The sequence below is a fragment of the Nymphalis io genome, chromosome 26 (assembly GCF_905147045.1).
Source record: "Nymphalis io chromosome 26, ilAglIoxx1.1, whole genome shotgun sequence".
Lineage (NCBI taxonomy): Eukaryota > Metazoa > Arthropoda > Insecta > Lepidoptera > Nymphalidae > Nymphalis > Nymphalis io.
In genome coordinates, this window is record NC_065913.1 from 5,871,643 (window position 1) to 5,894,049 (window position 22,407).

The window sequence follows — 22,407 nt, forward strand, 5'->3', positions numbered from 1 at the left end:
AATTGCACTGTATGTACTGTATTGTAAAGCTCTACCATGATTGTAGCTACCAATGGAGCAGTGTATGCCTCCAGAGTTGTATCCCCCAAGTGTATACAATACGGCGAGTAGGAATCCCCTAAACTTAGCTCAGATGCCTGAACTGGAATCTTACCACGCGGAGCCTCGTTCAATCACGCAAGAGTACCGCGGCGCTTCGCCCCCAGTGCGAGTCAACCCAGATAGCACCAGTGCTTACTTTAGCAAGAATTTGCTGCAAAGGTCAGCTATTGGTAAGTTTTAAATGGTATTTAACTAATTGTCTCGTTTGTCTATTAACTGATAAGGCTGACAATTCTAAGGTCCTGGTTTCAAAAGTCGATTCAATAAAAGGTTTTTAAACTTTTCTGTTAAGTAATTCTCAGTAGAAGCCCACTGTTAGTTGGCATGATGAACATAATGTCCTGACGAACTTTTGTTACGCCATTTTTAATACAGTATAGCCAACTGCCCATGAGATTTCATACAGCCAAGGTGTGAGAACAAAGATAAGTGCTCCCTATTCCCTTACTATTATAGTCCGATGGCAACAGAACAAATCGAAGTCAGCTCTGGCGAAGGATCAGCCTCTTAAATTGCGCAACCAGGCAGGGATTTGTAACGCTGTAATCTTCCCGATACCAGGCAATGAGGATCCCTCAACAGAAAATACATTTTAATTTCCCCGACCTAGAATTAAAAATCGCAGACCCCTGGGTCTATACCCATACAAGCTAGCCACTAGATTAACAATACAGATCAATTTAATAAAATAGAATTCTAACCAATACCCAATTCACAGGTAACCCATCACGCCCGGACGTAGAATCCACTATGAAATCCGTTGAAACCAACACACAACAAAATGACCATAGACAAGAGTGTAGGTGAGAAAACGTTGATGATTACTCAGAAACGAAAATGTGATGTGCTAAACTTTGTGAAAAAACGGTGCATATTAATATCACTAGTCAAAAGTGAGTTACTTTATTAAAAATTTTACAATAGATGAAATCTGAACAAAATTTTAATCCTTTGTAAATTAATTTTTATTCATAACGTACTCTACGTTGCGTAATGTCAATTTTGCTTAATGTTTTCAAATTTTTAACGGTTATTCGAATTTTTCTAAAATTTTAAGACTGACATTTTAAATGATCGAAGTGTTCGCGCTTAATAAGTTTCACTGAAAAATATATAAATAATATTTAAGAATAAATAAAATTTTAATGTTTATTGTTAATAATTGTATATATAATTATCATTGTAAATAATTTGTGTATTTAATGTACAGATAAATAATAGAATGTGTTGCCATATTAGTTAAGGTATTGTTAGATTTTTAATAGAATGGAATCATGAGCTTCGATGGAAGTAAAAAAAACATTTAAATAGATGTATCGGTGTTTTCTGGAATATTACTTTAAGTTGATAATTGTACTTAATGTAACATTTAGCGAGCGTTCACAACTAACGTACCGACTGTAAGCATTTGAGTTGAGGCGTGTTTATCATCACACATGAATAATATCGCTATTGCATAATAATATTGAATAAGTAAATTATAATTATAAATTGGGTAATAAAGTATAAATAACGTGTTTTTATACCTTATTGTCACAGGTATGTTTGAGTTAATGTCACTGTGACATCTAGTATCACGATATACCAAATATGTCCCAAGTCTAGCAAGCAGGCTCACTTTCAGCCTAGGTATGATCGTTGAGGCAAGCTGAATTTTTCGTTCACACTATTCGTAAGCTGATTGGCTGTCTGACGAGAAGGCTGCTAAGTAGCCAATCAGTGTCCGTGGCGTAGGACGTAATATTGCAATAGGCCAGTGACCACGCATATATTATAACGTATTCGTTTGGTGAGAACGAAAAGTAATGTTTTTTTTAAGCCTAGGTGGACGTCCAAGTGATCACCTGATGGTACGTGGTCACCACTGCCCATTGACAATGGGCTGATAAAAATATGAACCATCTCTTACGTTGTCAATGCGCCACCAACCTTGGAACGAAGATGTTATGTCCCTCCTGTCTGCAGATACACTGGCTCACCGGAAATCAAGCCGGACCACAACCAAGTACTGCTCTTTTGCGGTAGAATATTTGATGAGTGGGTGGTACCTCCACACTAGCCTAAACACGCTGTAACTGTATAATGGAAAACTACTAAACTGTGTAACGATCGCTGGCAGTCGCCGGCCGCGTTACGTTAGGCGTAAGCGCTCGCTAGCTTTATAAAAGCTATATACATTTTATTAATAAAGTTTTCATTTTATCAATGTAAGAATAACACGACTATGATAAGTTAAATTTCTACTAAAATTCTATTTATTGTTGTAGTAAAACACGTGAGTGAGCAGTGTACTAATATGTATATTACACTTTACTATACAGGCTGTTAAAATATCGAAGAGATACTAATGACCTTTTGTTCGTACGATTTCATATTTATTTTGATGTTTCATAAATAATTGAATATTACATATTGTAATATTTACGTTTCATATATTTTCTTCAATAAATCGAAATAAATGTATTTATATCTGTAAATGAAGTTTTATTTGAAAGTAACCCTGTCTATCTGTTACGCTTTCACTTAAACGGAATTGAATTTGATGAAATTTTGTATGAAGCATGCTTGAACCCCAAGAAAGTATATAAGTTTTTTTATCTAAAACCTTTACCCCTCCTCCCACCCGCATAAAACGAGAGATAAGCCGCGGGCGAAAACTAAAATGTTAAAAAAATACGTTTCAAGTTGTATCTTTGGTGTAGCCGTAGTATAGAACTCCAATTAGCCACCAATGTTGTCTCAGAAAAATGGAGTTTTTTTTTAAAACACGATTTGAAACAACGATATGAATCGAAACGACACGGGACCAAGTTAAATAAAGGGGTTTGAATCGATGTCTGGTATCTAGATTAAATCGTTGTTCAAATATCACCTTAATAGCTTTAAGTCAGAACTAATAAATATTCGTGTTTCTTACAAAAAATAAATAGTATATATAGCCCCAATTCTAGAAAAGGATCTTCCATTTAAAATTCTAAGAATGAATCACTTGTTAGAGAGAATTATTTCCAGTTTTTGCCTCTTAGCGGCTAATAAAGCCACCGATTCTAAGGTAAAACCCCTGGTCGGGTCCATAAAACTTATTGCGTTTTTCTCCCGAAGATTCTCAGTAGCATCGTGAAGCTTAGAAGTTGGCTGTGTGTACAATCCCGTAACCGTTGCTCCTGCGTCTGAATTCTTTCCGGTTGTGTCGGATTGCCATCGGATTATGAGAGTGAGGTAATACAGAGCACACCTGTGTTTGCGTTTTCACTAGTGCCCTATAATATGTCCTGCGCAGATGGCTAATCTCTCTTGAGATTGACCATCTCGATATCGGTCAGGAGGACAACGTCAATTTCGATCTTATTTAATTTATTTAAATAATTTGTTATTTTAAAAACATAGTTTTTTGATAAATTTAATAGATATTCGTTATTATTATAATAATAACGGAGACGTAGTTTGGGTGCGAGGCGTGTTATTAGTACAGTATAGAGGGGGCATACCAGAATAAGAGCGTCATGCCGTTTGTCGTCACGGCATACGACATCAACGAGACTCAATAGATCTTTCGTATCAAAAAATATCTCGAAAAATAAATGAAACGGGTAGCTAATAAAAAAGAAACAAAAAAAAAATATAACAGCAATTAACCTTAATAAAATTAATGATGAAGTCATCAACTTCTAATTGCTACATTTTATGTACCAGCGTTGACATCTCGGTAATTTATTACCTTTAAATTTATGCATTTCTTTTGGGGCGCCATTAAAATACAATTTCTGGTTATAGTAATACAAGTAAAGTGCCATGTGTGTTTAACGATTCAATTTTATTGATTTTCATGCTAAACGGTACTACTTATTGTTGTGTTCCAGTTTGAAGGGTAAGTGAGCCAGTGTAATTACATAAGGGACATAAATTGTAAGTTCGTAAGGTTGGTGACACATTAACGATTTAAGGATTGGTTAATATTTCTTACAGCGCACAACATTTTGTGAATGTACTATTACTTTTAATGAAATTGGGACTTATTTCCAATTGAAATCGTTCGTTAACAATAAGAATGGCCCATGTGCGAGGAATTACTGATATTCCTATTAAGCGTACAGCTTATGTTAGGAGTGAGGGCGACATAGGACCAAGGGGTAAGGATCGAACCTTTTAGCTGCTAGGCAGCCCGTAAGCCATTGTATTATTGACGTATTAAAACTAAAACTGTGTCTCCCAAAAAAAAAGTCTACATTCTTCGTTCGGCTTTCGGCTTCATCATATGACTATAATAATATTTAAATCATACAATTGTAATCAAATAGACATTTGAATTTCTAAACGACAATATCCGTTTACAAATTGAAATAGACCGAAATTGACTTAAGTCGTTTTATGTATAATTTGCTTATCAGTCATCTCCAACCATTGTTCGTTATCATGGACCCGTCAGGGAGTCCATCTCGATTAGTCATCGAACAATGCTACTCTGCCGACTGGCAGTACATTGTATATCGCTGATAAACGTTTTTTTTTACATCTCTGGGAAAACGAATTTACGCGTTCACCACATGAAGAGGTAGGTGTACTCACTGGCATCGAGTGCGCCGGAATGCCCAATAGAAAACCAGCGGTACCCACTACGCCTCTTGGGGGGGGCGTAACGGGATTGCTTGCACATACTAACGTGAAGCCCCGACGGATGGCCTTAGCCTTGTTATACTAACTGGTGAACTCATTCTAATGATTAGTGATACCAGATTACATAATATCGGCGCTTCCGCTCCATAATGATGGACGGTTCCAAGACTTCGATAAAAACCATAAATGGATCCAGAAATTTCTCAAGCAACCTCAATTAAAAAAGAAAAAAAATTGGCATGTACAAAAATTGGGCATAGTGTTCACTTACAATCAACTTAAAATAACTACCTATTAAATACCTACATACATACTCTTATTCATATACACGTACATATACATTTATACATACATAAAAACATATACTTATATATCTGTTAGCTTTTACAGCTAAACCACTAAGCCGATTTTGATATAGTATGGAACAAGATTGAACCCGAAGGATGGACAGGCTACTTTTTAATACCTACCCCCTTTCCCCATAAAATGTAGGTGAAAGCTAGTAGCTTATAACATTTTAAGAGGATATAAAATTACTATCTGCTTGTACTTCGATCGTACAAGTATCAAGAATAACAGTAAACTAGTACAGTAACAGCCTGTTAATGTCCTCCTCTTCCTTTTGAGGAGAAGGTTTGGAGCTTATTCCACCACGCTGCTCCAATGCAGGTGGGTAGATTACACATGTGGTATAATTTCAATGAAATTAAACACATGCAGGTTTCTTCAACGTCAGCACGAGATGAATTATAAACACAAATTAAGCACATGAAAATTTAGTGGAGATTGCCCGGGTTCGAACCCACGATCATCGGTTAAGATTCACGCGTTCTACTAGGCCATCTCGGCTTACTTTTACGTTTAGTATAAGCGTTTATTTATTCATATATTGTAAGCGTAAACTTCATACGCTTTAATGTGTATATTATGATAATGTATATAACATTATCTAAATATGGGTATTTATATTCAAAAATGAAATAATCAGAAGTCACGTGAGATCATTATCTTAAAATTGGGCGACACGCCTTGAATATTTTAATCATTACTTTCAAGCCGAAGGTTGTGGGTTCGATTCCCACCCGGGACAGATATTTGTTTGCATGAACGTGTCTGTATGTCCTGAGTCTGGGGGTAATTATCTATATAAGTATGTATTTACAAAAGAAAAGTAGTATTTGTAGTATATAAGTTGTCTGGTTTCCATAGTACAAGCTCTGCTTAATTTGGGATCGGATGGCCGTGTGTGAATAATGCCCCGGGATATCATTACAGTTTAATCCTTTTAAGAGTTAATTTTTATTCTTAAAAAGTGATAAGTACCAAAGAATATAATCCAAATATTTCTGTATCTATACCAACATATAATAAACTAAAGTAGATTTTTCACTGAGTAATGTAACATATATTATATATTGATATATAATCAATTACGTTTGGCTGACGCTAAGATATGTCTTTGATCAGTAAAATGAGTGATATGTCACTTGGGTGACGCGGACGCGTTAAAGGGTTTGCGGGGTACGAGAAGCGTAATATGATTGCTTTAATTCAATATCTACTTCTAGATAATGCAGCGATATACTGGAAATGACTGCTGCACTCTTTTCACAATAAAAAAATATGTAATTATTTATAGAAAAAATTGAAAGAGCATTTTCTGTATGTAACTTTTTTAGAAAAGATAGATTATTCTAGATATTTCTAATACAAACGGTTTTCGCAAATTTGCAATATAATACACGATCTGCTTATCTATACAATAAAACAAATAAAGACACAAATATTTTCAAAAAAATCCGAACCGGAACTCAATTAATTTCTTATCAAAATTTATTCTACTATTTGTTATTAATTTTTATTTATAAGACAAAACAATATTTAGAAACAAGATTTTTTTTGGGAATGAGGTTGAATACTTTCTTCATTCTTAATAGAGAAATCCGAATAAAAACTACTATTCTTAACAGTCTCCGAATTAACCGGTCGATTATTGTACGCGATATACTAAAAACTGTAATATGTGTCCTCTGTGAGTGTTATCATCATATATATAAGTATGGACGACAATGCCTGGTCCCTTCAACAACTGGTAACCTATGAAGATGTTTAAATAGGTGGATCGTAGACACGCACTGGGTCCAGTCTATGTAAGCTGTTTTTTTTATAGAAAAGGAAGGCGGACGAGCATATGGGCCACCTGATGGTAAGTGGTCACCAACGCCCATAGACATTGGCATTGTAAGAAAAATTAACCATCCCTTACATCACCAATGCACCACCGACCTTGAGAACGGTTAATCGAGAGAAATATTATGTCCCTCGTGCCTGTTGTTACACTGGCTCAATCACCCTTTAAACCGGAACACAACAATATTAAATACTGCTGTTTTCTGAATATCTAATGAGTGGGTGGTACCTTACTAGACGATCTTGCACAAATTTCTTACGATAAAGCATAAATCTTTGTATATTGTATACTAAAGAAAGATATATCTCTCTCTTTCATATCTATTAAGAAATATAATAATACTAGAGAATACCATATTTTATTTAAAATGCCACTTCAAGGTCAAAGTTGTTTATTTCCATTTGCACTGGTACCTCTTGTCATTGGAATAAACTATATAGGTTTTCTCACTCGAGCAAAAGATATATAGACATAAATTTAGCCCAAGCAATCTGAGTGAGTGCTTGCCGGGATTCAATGGCATGCGAACTTAGAAACCATGAATTTTATCAAGTATTTTATTACTAAGCTAGCAAGCTAGTGGTTTCGCTCTGTTATATAAGGACTGCACCGCAAGGCTATACATAAATCGTTAGTTAATTGAGATTAATTAATAAGTTGATAGTTTATTGTCATAACGATACTTCTTGTAGCGTGACATTTAGCAATATAGCATCGATTGACCTACGTTTTTTGTAGCTACATTAAGCTGATTATTTACCTAATGAATAATATGGATATTCTCCTGACTATATGTGCAGCCCTCTTGTGTCAGGGTTGAGCGATAATATGTATCGGTGTTTCTTTGTCCCAAGCTGTATTAGCATCATCATTAGGGACTCGACCCCAATAATACATGTTTAAATTATATATTTTTATCACCTGGAAATAAATTTGCAAGCGTCGGACCATTGCAGTCGCAACCGCACCAAAATCTAACGCTGTGGTCATCTGACGCTCGAAATCTTACGCTGATGTCATCTGATGCTTGAAATCTTACGCTTACTCGTCTAACGCTCGAAATCTCAGTTATCCCCTACCATGTACTGAGCGATAAAATATTTACACATTTATAAGCTCACTTTCGTATTTATAATATTAGTAAGGATTTATGGTTTTATATTTTTTATAATAATTAATAGGCTATTTTATTTCAGTGATAATAAAACTCATACTTCGAAACTGAATTCAATTATGTAAAATCAATGACTATAGAAATAGGAGAAATAGCTTTTAACCAAACACCCGCTAAATGACGTATCTAAGGACCTAAATGATTATCGGACACTAGAATGATCACAAATAGTCGAGTTGACAATTGAATCGATTCAATGGTTCCACAAGCGAGGACCTCCGTTTGTAACTCGTTTGAACGCACCTGCCTCGTTCCTACACGATAAATCTGTACTCTGACGTATCAGTAATGTTTTATTTCTTTTGGTTCGAAATAACAAAAACGGTTGGATCTTTTTAGGGGTTTTCGATACTCTTAATCCTATTAAAACTTTTTTTTTTGTATTAACCTAATTGAAGAATTGTCAGTGATTGTTGTAGTTTGTTTATGCACTGTTCTATATGGACCACGCATCATTAAATGCTTGGTCCAACTCCTGATAACACAAGAAGTGCTAAGACAAATAAACAACTTCGACATTGAATTGTCAAAGTTGAAAAGTAGCGTTTTTAATATTTGTTAATGTATAATCGGATCTTTGGAAGTACATAAATTAAAGTATCTAGATGTTATTATGTTGAAACACTATTGTGTTGTATTATATACAGGTAAATTAATCATAACTGTTTGTAGCGCAAAATACAGCAAGCTAAGCAAATCGCAAATATATAACTTTGTTTGGTTTGTTTATCTTTACGTCATCTTTGTTTGGAATAGCGTATACATATACATGGGGTAAACATACACAAATATATATTTACATACAAATACAACAAATAACAAACATTACATATAAATAAAACATATGTTGTTCTAATGTGCTGTTGTTTTGGGCAATATAGAATTGTTTCAACTTTTCAATTATATATTATTAAAAAAATAAGTATAAGGTATGAATAAGTGAAACTATTTCGACACAGTACACAGTAACAGCCTGTTAATGTCCCACTGCTGGGCTTTGGAGCTTATTCCACCACGCTGCTCCAATTCGGGTTGGTAGAATACACATGTGGCAGAATTTCAATGAAATTAGACACATGCAGGTTTCCTCACGATGTTTTCCTTCGCCGTCAAGCACGCAATGAATTATAAACACAAATTAAGCACGTGAAAATTCAATGGAGCTTGCCCGGGTTTGAACTCACGATAATCGGTTAAGATTCACGAGTTCTAACTACTAGGTCATCTCGGCTTTTTTGGACAAGTAATGTGTTTTTAGATTTGTAAAATTTCGACATAGGCCGCATGACGTCATCAAAAATGCAGTTGAACGGTTGGTAGGTATCATATTGTTAAATATTGACGAACGCTGTCCCCGCGAATGTTGTCACTGGGGTATTGGATATATAAATATTTTTTTATTCATTCAACATTTTTAGTCTATTTGATACTAATTGCTCGAACGAACTACAAAATATTAGGTTTAAATGGCCGTCACGGAAAACCATCACAACCATTATTCGTTATGATGATGCCTTTTAAGCTGATTTGGGTACGGCAGCTAATCTCAATTTAACCCAATCGCAATACAATATAGTCAAAAGTGTATGAGAAACTCAAGTGCACTCACTCTCTAGTCCCTAACTCCGATGGGATGGTAAATTGGACACGAAAGAGTTCAGGCACAGGACTTAGTACCAACGGAAAAGTAAACACCGCCATCTGCGAACTACCAAGATCTACTGAGAATTTCTCGACGGAAAAAACTCAATAACTTTTTATTAACCCACTCGGGGTTTAATCCTAGGACATCAAGATCTATGTGCCTTTTAACATATCGACCAGACAATGATAGTATCTATATGCTTAGCAAATTTTTGTCTGTGAATTTACTCGCGTGGAAATCCAGACATTTCATAGAAATAAAGCCATATCTATTAAGAAATTTTCATCTTCAAATTTTAATCTCTCTTTCCCCGCCATTTCATTTAAAACAGTTGATGAGTTAATAAATGAAGGACAAACAAACATAGGCGTAATTACCTAAATCTTTAATGAAAGATGATTTTATGCAAACATTATTCGAAATAATCGCGTGATGTTTATAAATCGTGTGTAACTATTGAATCATACCAGAATAATCTAATTATTCAAAATCGTATTATTTTATCATGTCTCATGTACATAAACATTAATTTCGTCATATTTGTTTGTAATTTAATATACGTATGTGTTAAATAAGATATGTATTAGCGAACTAATGTTCCATATTTGAAATTGAGAAATTATGACGTAATAAGTATTATTGATAAAAGACAATTGGAGAGATATGGCGTGTGATGTTATAGTAGTGGCCAAGATAGTCAAATGCTTAGAACATGTAAATTCTAAATAAAGATTGCGACTTTCAAAGCACCCTAGGTTTGAAACCCGCCATTTATAATTTACTTGAATGTGTCGGATGGAATTCTGACAGATGTGTATAAACCTTTAACGGTGGAAAACGCTTCGAAACTTTTCTGATGAGAAGGGCTTTGCCCAGACGTTGGAAATTTAGAGGCTGCTACTTTTTTAAATACAAATATTTGATTACTTTACTTGTTAATTCTTTAATTGGATTATTACAAAAACTGTATGATGTATTTGTGCTAATTATAATTTCGTATTCGGCTATGAAAGAAAAAATCGTAAGCAAACTTGTCGGATGGAAAATTTGCTTTCCCTTTTATTCACCAACTCCACATTAGAGTAGGTGGTAGAATAATCTCCAAACCTGCGTTTCTAAAGTAGGGGAAGCCTAGGTCTAGAAGTTAACATTTGCCGGCTGTTCCTTATGTTTTATTTTTTTAGTTAAATTGAAATTCTTCAACTAATTTACAATTACTTCCCTTTATTTTATAAAAAGACTATGAAAAGCTTAACGAAGAAATCCTTTGAGAAGATATTTTTTATTTAAAATAACCAAAAGGGTTTGAATTTCAAGGTATATTCAATTAGTTCTATAATTGTATTAGGTAGTTTTGGGTATTATTAAAAGCCAACGCTATTTTAAACATGTAAATAGTGTTCTGGACGAATTACCATGGCAACTTTTAAGGACTGGCCATCATAAGGCAAATAAAGTGATTATTTGCCCAAAGTCTATCTCCCTAACTCTTAAAATCCGATGAGACGACAACCCAAGTCGACCTGAGAGGGTCTTTGCGTATTTACATAATTTCTGAAGCGTTGGACTGTAAATATTTACACATACCAAACTATTTATATCATGAGACCTGTAGTTATACAATGTAGCTCTAAGAGCGCGTTTTCATTACCGTAGTCCTCTCGTTTCGACAGTACCGGAGCGACTGGTTTAGGAGTCAAATATATGTTTATAGTATGGGTGACATGAAACAGGAGATGTGTTTTTCGCGGAAAGAAAATTTAGTGGGCCACAAAACCTTAATCTTTGCCTCAATAATGTGACATTTCGTAATTTTTTACAATAGAGAAAGTTTTATATTTTATGTTTGAACTTCTTTTGGTACCATTGACACTGAACTAACTCAAGCTTCATTTTTACCAAATTAGCAACTACAAAAAAAAAAATTATTTCTTATTATATAACCAAATTTTAATATATGTTTTTATTTTTGTTTTGGTATTAAATATTATTCTTTTTTCTCATGTATATATTACTGTATTTTATATAAAGAAATATTATTGTTATTGTTTAATACTAGTTAACGTTGTATATGGGGATAGGATATCGTTCGAGCAACCATTTTGTGATATAGTAAATCGTTGTGTTAATAAATTTATTTATTTATTTTTGTTTTTAAGGTTGGGTGCCCTTGAAAACATAATGTCGTTTTAAGGCTTTAAGGCTGTGGATTCTAAATTCTGCCCGAAAAGATTATTGATTTTTTTTTCTGTAAATTATCTCTATCGGTACGGAGTAAAGCTGTCGACAGTTTTACATTCCCGTGTTTCGGAAACCACGCTAAGCCATTGAACCAGCGCCTGAACATTCTTCACGCAACATCAATATATTGCATAGCTGTTTTTCAGGTTTGAAACTTGGAGTAAACAAATATATGTATGTAAATAAAGTCACAGTGATCATAAAACTTAGTTACCATAGTATTCAACTAATATTTATAATGCCAATGTGTATAACGGTGTTAACTGTCAGGTTGTCCATTTTCCAGTCAGCCTTGATATATTCAAATAAAAGTATAGCGTTTGTGCTTAGCATAATAATCGTTTCAAATAACAAATGAATAAAGCCGTTACACACGCGAGATAAGGCACCAACTTTATTCGCGAATCTGCGACTAAGCGCGGATTAACATTCATTATGTTCATTCGTTTATTCGCTTATCTCGTTGATTCTAAAACATAAAAACAGCTCTTCAGGGATTTTGAATTGGAATTAATTGTTCAATTATATAAATATATTTGCGTTTTATAACTATCTCAGTCTAGCTTTCAGAGATTCTTCTCCGGTTAATATAACGGCGTTTGTCTCGTGCTAAAATGAATGCTGCAGAGCCTGAGGCTTGATTTCGATCATATCAAAATTTACAAGAAAAATCACCTTAAAAAGTTTGCCTGCATAGACAGTTATATTATAAAATAAATTTTTTGAATATACGCATATAGTGCGTTCGGGCTATTTGTACACACTCATGCGTATCATAACTGACCATGCTGTAGAGTAAAAAGAACAATTCCTCTAGGCGCCTGGTGTCTAGCCCATTCAACGCGGATATATATATATATATATATATAGCCTTTTAATGTCCCACTGCTGGGCTAAGGCCTCCTCTCTCTTTTGAGGAGAAGATTTGGAGCTTATTCCACCACGCTGCTCCAATGCGGGTTGGTAGAATGCACATGTGGCAGAATTTCAACAAAATTAGATACATGTAGGTTTCATCATGATGTTTTCCTTCACCGCCAAGCACGAGATAAATTATAAACACAAATTAAGCTCATGAAAATTCAGTGGTACTCACCCGGGTTCGAACCTACGATCATCAGTTAAGATTCACGCGTTCTAACCTCTAGGCAATCTCGGCTTCAGCCTTAATATATTCAAATAAAAGTATAGCCTTTGTGCTTAGCATAATAATCGTGACATAATGTTTTAGAAAATGTGGTTAATTTTGTCGCCACATTGAATGGGCTAGGCGTGCCAAAAAGCTGTGAATAATTTCAAGCGAAAAAAAAATAGACATATTTCGAATTTTACAGTGCGTGGTTGGGACTGTCATGATCAGGCTCATGCATGCTTATTTAAAGGTATGGTTCACCATATCTTTATATACCATATGTACATGTGCACTGTTAATAAGACCTGTTCAGTTAGCTTCCTTAAGCTTGGCCGTCTTGGTCGAAATCTGTGAGAAGGACATCAATCATCATTCTGTATATACAGATATATATAGTGTGTATTTTGTAACTGGGAGAAATATATTCCACTTAAACTGTTTTTATTTATATTTAAATAATTAAATAACCTTTCGCATATAACTACTTTCGTATACTTTTTATTTTACTCATTATAGTACACCGGACTGCCTAACTTAATAATAAGCCTAAAGAAAGAAATACATAAATATATGCATTACAAAAAGCCCATCACTTACTAGCGATTTCTTTCAACAGCCTTTGGGTTAAGACATTTAAGATCAAAGATCAGAGCAGCTGGTGTATTTATTGATACCTTTATATATTTACTAATAAAACTTACGATACGAATGATATTTATGATATTTTATGATTAAAATTATAAATAATGTCAAAATTTTACTATCTAAACTTATGTCATTGCTAAAATATTATATAAATATTTAAGTTATTTTAAAAGAATACAAAATGGCATTTATAAACGACAAATACGATTTACGAAATATACGACATTCATGAATCGATTAATAGCTCATTGGTCACACGTGAATCTTTGAATTTTAACCAAAGATGCAGGTTCAAAATCGGCTTTCTCTTAATTAATATATTCTTCGTGAGGTTTTTGTGACATAAAAAACTTCCAAATATGTATCCACCTACCCACGTTGGAGTAGCGTCGTAGAATAAGTTCAAAACCTTCTGAAGGAAGCCCTAGCCCAGCACTTTTATAAGCTCTTAATATAATAATATATATATTTATATTAAAAACTGGCCCGTTATTATAATTCTTAATTTAAAAGGTTAGTTCTCATGTCCGTGGATTCGAATCTCGAATCAAGCAAATAAAACTTATTGAAGTTTATTATCAAGAAATTCCCATTACAAGCGCCGAGTTAGGAAGTTGAAAGTTACACTTCCATACCTTAGAGAGGACGTTGGTCTTTCCCTAGAGAAAAAGAAACTTAAATTGTGCACTAGAAATACTTGCCGTGCAATTGTAATTCTTTGACTGGCTGCCCGCGTCTAAAAGTCGACTGGGAGGCTTTTCAAACTAAATATACTCTTTTATAAATAAAAAGTTTTACAATAATATCGAAAACAATGCAATACCATTAAATGCTTTATTTATTTTTTTGTTTTTTTTTTGTTAATATGGTTCTTATAATAATACCTTGCATTCTGGTGCTTCCTTCCTTCGTTTCATTCTCGAACTATGTGACCTCAAAACTGAAACTTAAGAATCTATATTCCTTGTTTTAAAAAATCATTTACTATCTATTGACACGAAATAAAAAATATATTTTGCTCTGAAACTACAAAACAAAACTTAACATTGAATTTCCGGATTAATAGGACGAATAGAACATATAACATCGGAACATGCAGACTTACAAACTACAAGCCCAACAGATACTAAAAAGTAATAATCATAATTTCTCCAGATCGATTTCGGCTACGGCGGCGAATCTCAAGAGAGATTAGCCAACTGCACAGGAAATATTATACTGCACAAGCGTGTGCACAAACACAGGTGCACTCTCCATTCCCTAACTCTGAAAGTGTTCAGGCGCAGGACCAATGGCTTTACGTGCTTTCCGAGGCACGGGAGTGTACCCACTTCTAACCTCCGGTCTCTGGACGAATTAAAAATACTCAATAGTGTATTTTCGACGGAAACATTCAATAACTTATTATTATAATATATAAATATTTTTTATTGCTTGCTGTGGTCTCCTTTGATTGAAGGAGCACACATATTTTAAAATTAATATTTTTTATTTATTTAATGTACTTGTAAGTTCGTGGTCCTTTGTTGGAGATCCTTAATAAATAAATTAGCCCGACCTAGGATTTGAACCCAGAACTTCTAGTTCTGCGGCCGTTCACGTAGCCAATAATAATAACGAGGCAGTCAATACTAAAAAGTACCATTTACACACCATATACACCTAAATAATTAAATTGAAATTATTGTCATTGTAACGATCTAAAAACTAAAACTATCTAAATTCTGTAGATAGAGGAGCACCAAGTAGTTAAACACTTCAGTTAAAAGTTTGCCACAAACTTAATTTCTTCATACACTTTGCACCATTTACGGCTTCATTCCACGATACTACTGACCGAGTTGAATGTGATTATTTAGGAGTAGTAAACACGCGTCAATTTGTTCGTTTTAAGAAAATTTTTATATATAGACTTTGATTAAACAAATCTATCAAAAGATTGCCTATATTATTTATTTGAAAAAGGCAACAGATGCTGTTCTCTTTGTGTATAATTACCACCATTATAGGTACAACCCACACATCAGATATTCTACCTAAAACAGCAGTACTTGGTATTATTATGTTCCGATTTGAAGGGTGAGTGAGCCAGTGTAATTACAGGCACAAGGGATATAAAATCTTAGGTCCCAAGTTTGGTGGCGCATTAGCTATGTAAGCAATGGTCAACATTTCTTACAATGTCTATGGGCGTTGGTGACCACTTACCAACAGGTGGCCAATATGCTAGTCCACCTTTCTATTCTATATAAAAAATAAATATATAGTTGTGTCAATCGATCGATTGAACGTTATAGATGATATGGTACTGCAGTGCTAATTTGCGGCCTGTTCGCGCGCGCTTTTTCCATCACAAAATACATATTCCTTTCAGGGTAATAGGTCACACGGCGTCGAAGGCTATCAATCTTATAATTCATTACTTATTTTTAATAATGTGTTTTCTTTACAATAAAATTAAAATAGTATATTGTAGACTAACAAAAAAAAAAACATGTGGAACATCGAAATTACTAATATTCAAATAAACTCAATAAATAAATATAGTTAAATAAAACATAGAGTTTTAATAATAATATTTATACGTCCATCGTCCAAGGTTCGTCAATAGATGTTTCATGTGAAGAATGGTACACAAGACGGAAATAACATCATGTATGTAGCATACATGGTATAAGGATGTGGACCATTTAATTACAGCAGCAAACTTCACGTCTTCACTCTCAAAATCCTGGAGGGGTATCTCGGGGATACGTGCTTAACTGTATAGCAAGCGTATATACTTCTAACATACAAGGTTCGGAATAGTAGGTATATGCCTACTTTTTTTTTCAGTTTCTATGTCAATATATATTGACATAGAAACTCAGTATGTGGTATGTCGTGTATGGAAATCAATCAGTCATTCTTTTTTTATATATTTATGTAGGCGTCAGCCTATCTGTGAAATATATAAAAAAATATGGGCCACCTGACGGTGGTCCAATTTGGCACCAACCTTGGCAACTAAGATTTCCCTTGTGCCTGTTATACTGGCTCAATCACCCTTTCAACCGGAACACAACAATACTATTTACTTTTTGGCGTAATATCTAATGAGAGGTTGATACCTTCCAAGACGGACTTGCACAAAGTTCTATCATTAATCTGTACATTCAATTCAAAAGTTATTAATGAATAAATTATTATATAATATTATTAAGCTCACCACCATCTTCTACTCTTGCATTTTTTTTCTTTAAAACAATTAATGCTCAAAAAATATATGTACTATGTTATCCTAGCGAGCAACGTAAAAGTCTGCTTATCATTTATGAAGTAAGGTCATCACTTGATCTTAACATATATTTCCCTTAAGAGAACAAGCACTAAACATCATTTGTTTAAAATATTTTGCTTACCAGTAAGACGTTTCAGTCTTTGCCTGTTGAAAACTTGTAACAAGCTTATTAACTTGAAAGTTGTTTGAACTTTGCTTTAACAAAACAAACAGTGAAAGTTTCTAAGACTGGGCCAAACATCGATTTTTATTTACGGAACTCTCGTTCATCATTGATCGAATGATAGAAGTTTTAATCTTAATAGTTGTAAAATGGAGAACGATTAAGAATGAAATTGATCTTAAATTTAGATAAGTTAACGAATAATTAAGACATTTGTTTTGTTGATTAAATTTGTTGATTGATATTATAGATTGCCTCGTTTTTTTAGTTGCTAGATATAAGACCGCAGATCCCGAGGTCCTGTTCTAAGATACTGGGTCGAGCCAATAAAGAGTTATTGGGCGCTCCTGTCTTTAATTTTAAGTAGCAGTTCGGAGTCTGAAAGTTGATAGTGTGTACACTTCCTTGTCTCGGAAAGTACGTAAAGCCATTTGTCGTGTCCCTGAATTCTTTCTGGTCGTATTGGAATGCTATTCAATCGGATTATGAGTGTGAGGGAATAGAGTTTACATGTGTTTGTGCACTATAATATGTCCTGCGCAGTTAGCTAAACTCTCGATTTGCTGCCGTAGCCGAAATCGTTCAGAAGGATATCATCATCATTCTGCTTCAAATTTGAAAAAAATAAATGAAACAAAACAAATATATGAATAAATTAAATTCTTATGTTACCAAAGCGAAAGTTTAAATTCCGAACAATGTTTAATATAAACTACATTTTTCGGCGTGGGCTTTGAAGCTGTATCCAAATTACTTTAATAAAAACTTTTTGTAATAAAATATATATCGTACACATATTTTTTTCATTTATACCATAATACCCGAGTCGATATGGTCCAGTTGGTTGGACAACTTGAACCTTAACCGATGTAGCATGACATCATTTCCATGTGCTTAATTTGTGTTTAAAATTCGTTTCGTGCTCGGCGGTGAAAGAAAACACCGTGAAGAAACCTGCACCTGTCTTTGAATCTTTCACGTGTGTATCCAACCGCATTCCAAACCTTGTCAAAAAGCCATAGCCCAGCTGTAAGAGCTATTGGACTTTTACAGATTGTTACTTTAATATAATAGCATTAACCACGCAAATCAGCTAGTTATAACATAATAGATATTTAATTTTACGTTAACTATGTGGATGTGTTTTAGCTTTATTATTTTCCTATTAAAACAAATATATTTCAATATTATAAAATTTGTCACAAACAAAGTTCATGTTGATTTATAATATGCTACGGGATATGCCAGTCAGTAAGAGAGCTGGCTCAAAGCCAAGCGTTTCCGAACCGTGTTGTTTTAATCAACTTTTTTGTAGTTGCGAGATAATTTGACACTTGTCCGCGTTGCAAACGTGAAGGTAGTGAATTGAAAAATTTAATACAATTTTTCTTATAGAGAAAATAGTTTTGAACTGAAGAATTCTAATCTACTTGTATTTTATTTTTAAAGGAAATCATAAGAGTAATGGTTATGATTTCTAAAACTTTTGTGTTAGAAATCAAAATCAAAATATTTTTTATTCAAATATACTTTTAAAAATACTTAAGAATCGTCAAGCACTACCACCGGTTCGGAGTGTGGATAATTGATACAAATTTATATTTTTTAAATATTAATTTGTATCAATTACATACATAATTGGAATCGTTGGATAATGAGTGAGAAAGTGTAATTATGACTGCTCTCACACGTGAGCTGCTGTAATGCAGTTTGCTAGTCACCCTTGAGGATCAGAGACTGAAATCAGAAGTCATACTTATTAGGAACGTAAAGTAAGTAAAAATTAACAGCCTGTAAATGTGGGCTAAGATGGCCTCCTTTCCTGTTTTGGGAGGTGTGGAGTCTACTTCACCACGTCCCCGATAGCGGGTTGGTGGATACACGATTATATTTTTATATATCCCGTATGAACATTAACGAATACTAACTCCTAGATATTCTATGATGTATATAATCCTATACAAAATAAGCCTTATTTATTACAAAATAAAATATCACGTGACTTTTAAATTTTGTTATTGGTAAATGTAAAACACACATAAGTAGGTTAGGTGCAATCGAACTAGTCGGTATTTTTTTATTATAGAATAGGAAGGCGGATGAGCATATGGGCCACCTTTTTTTTTTTTTTTATATTCGCCGGGAGGGCAAATGACTCTACTCCACCTGTTGGTAAGTGGTAGTAGAGTCCAAACGCGACGACGGCCAGTACAGACGGGAAAAACGTTCTGCACTAGCCGCCTTCGCCTTGCCGGCCCGCAAGATGCCTCTTCACGCCTCGTTTGAAGGAACCCGGGTTGTAAGAGGAGGGGAACACGTGAACTGGTAAGGAATTCCATTTTTTGGAAGTGCGACAAAGAAAGGAGTTGCCAAATTTCTTTGTTCGCGATGGAATTGATGTCACAGTTAGGCGGTGACATCGAGAACCAGCTCGCGTGGACTTAAGAAGGAAGGGGGAAGCAGGAATTAGAGAGAATAATTCCTCAGAGCATTCGCCGTGATACAGTCGATAGAAAGCGCTCAGTGCTGCTATCTCACGACGCAATTGTAAAGGTTCAAGGGTGTTTGTGACCTTTACGTCGCCAATAATGCGTACGGCACGTCGCTGCAACCGGTCCAAGGCCTCAAGTAGGTACTTAGCGGAGCCATCCCAAAGGTGCGAGCAATATTCCACGCAAGACCGTACCTGTGTTTTGTACAGCAGGCACAGTTGTTGTGGCGTGAAAAAGCGCCGCACCTTGTTCAGAACTCCGAGTTTCCGTGAAGCTGTTTTTATAACAGCCTCGATGCAATCCCTTGGACTAAGGTCGCAGCGAACGTCAATCCCCAGCATGACGATTTTGCTTTGCATCACCAGCGGAGTACCACAGAGGGAGGGAAGAGGAGAAAATGTTGACTTTTTCGCCGTGAGAGCGCATACCTGTGTTTTCTTGGCATTAAACTCAACAAGATTATCAGAGCCCCATTTGGCGATGAGCTCTAACGTCCTATCGAGTTCAATGACAAGATTCTTCCGCCTCTCCTCAATTTCCGCTCGCCCAGCCACTGCGCGTCCGTGGTATCCACCATGCACTGTACTATCGTCTGCATAGCAATGTATGTTCCCAAGAGAGAGCATATCATTGATATGCAAAAGAAAGAGTGTGGGAGATAGCACAGATCCCTGGGGGACCCCAGCATTCACTACATAGAATTGTGAAGCGCAACCATCAACTAAAACACGAAGGCTACGCTTGTGTAGGAAGCTGGCAATCCAGGTGCATAGCTGAGCAGGCAGACCATATGCCGGCAGCTTGGAGAGAAGACTTCTGTGCCAGACCCTGTCGAAAGCCTTGGAGATATCGAGGCTGACAACCAACGATTCTCCATGCTTGTCGATAGCTTCACCCCAGAGGTGCGTTACGTACGCTAGAAGATCACCTGTGGACCGTTTTGGTCGAAACCCGTATTGACGATCATTAATTAAAGAGTGATCTTCTAGGTAATGGATCAGTTGGTTGTTTAAAATCCGTTCCATCACCTTACAAAGTACTGAGGTGATAGCTATTGGCCGATAATTTGCCGGGTCAGACCGATCCCCTTTTTTGGGAACCGCTTGCACATTAGCTCTTCTCCAAGCCTCCGGCACACTTCCCGAAGAGAGAGAAAGTTGGAACAGGCGCGTTAACACAGGAGACAGCTCCGCTGCGCACTTCTTCAGCACTATGGCTGGTATTCCATCGGGACCGCTAGCTTTCCGTACATCAAGTGATTTCAGCTCCGCACGCACATCACGTTGCCTGATTTTAATGTCAAGCATCGTATGGCCACATGCAGGTATTGAAGGTGGCAGTGCACTACAATCATCGATGACGGAATTGTCGGCAAAGAGTTTAGCCAGGAGAGACACCTAATGGTAAGTGGTCACCGCCCATAGACTTTGGCATTGTAAGAAATGTTGACCATCGCATACATTACCGATGCGCCACCAACCTTGGGAACTAAGATGTTATGTCCCTTGTGCCTGTTATTACACTGGCTCACTCATCCACCAAACCGGAACACAACAATACCAAGTACTGCTGTTTTGCGGTAGAATATCTGATGAGTTGGTGGTACCTACACAGATGAGCTTGCACAAAGCCCTACTACCACCAGTGAATTAACCTGAAGAATGCCACTACCGGATGTGCATCGCTTCCGCATGGTAAAATAAAAGCTATTTACACAAGCCTCGGTGAAAATACTTCACATGCCGTTAAAACGCCTGACCACGCTTTATAGATCAACGGACAACAGTTATTCGTTTATTCAAAATAAAAAACGGTAATTTAAAGGCTTGGGTATATGTTAGGTAAATTTATTTGGGTTACATTAAAACCTTTTTTCTCGGTAATACAATTGTAGTGCAGTTTTCTTGGGAGGGCTTTGTGCAAGCATCTCTGGGTAGTTACCATCGATTCATCATTATTCTACCGCCAAACAGCAGTTGTTGTGTTCCGGTTGAAAGGGTGAGTGAGCCAGTGTAGTTACAGACACAAGGGATATACATATTAGTTCACAAGGTGGTGCATCGGTAATGTAAGGAATGATTAATATTTCTTATAGAGTCAATGTTTAGGGTGGTGACCACTTAAGTAGCACATTAGCCAGTCCACCTACCATTTCCTAATAACTCACCTCACTCAACTAAAACTCACCACGTAATTACCAGTAATCCATGAAATATACAATATAATAAATATACTGCCTATATATATGACTGCCTCGTGGGTGGCTAGTACTAGTACTAGCCGTAGTGGCTTGATGTAAGACCGCAGACTCCGAGGTCCTGGGTTCAATTCCCAGGTCGGACCAATAAAAAGTTATTGGGTCTGGAAGTTGGAAGTGTGTTCACTCCCGTTCCTCGGAAAGCACGTAAAGCCGTTGGTCCTGCGCCTGAACTCTTTCCGATCGGATTGCCATCCCATCAGATTATGAGAGTTAGGGAATAGTTAGTGCACCTGTGTTTGCGCACACACTTGTGCTCTATAATATCTCCTGCGTAGTTGGCTAATCTCTCTTAAGATTGGTCGCCGTGGCCGAAATCGGTCTGGAGGACATTATTATTATTAATAAATATATAATCGATTTATATAACCTTATGTTTAGACTCAATTGTGTTTATTAGTGTACTTCTTATTGGTATTGATATCATAATAAATAAATAGGATCTTCTCTACTTAAATTTGATAACATAAT

General features: G+C 35.6%; 1 protein-coding gene across 1 annotated transcript in view; it reads left to right on the plus strand.

Moving 5' to 3' along the window:
- Positions 1-961, plus strand: part of LOC126778390 (B-cell receptor CD22-like) — a 49,555-nt gene extending 48,594 nt beyond the window's left edge. Inside the window, exons 20-21 of the mRNA XM_050501878.1 lie at positions 47-272; positions 821-961. Coding sequence (XP_050357835.1) covers positions 47-272; positions 821-909 — 315 coding nt within the window. The 3' untranslated portion in view covers positions 910-961. The remainder of the gene's footprint in view (positions 1-46; positions 273-820) is intronic.
- Positions 962-22,407: the final 21,446 nt, after the last annotated feature.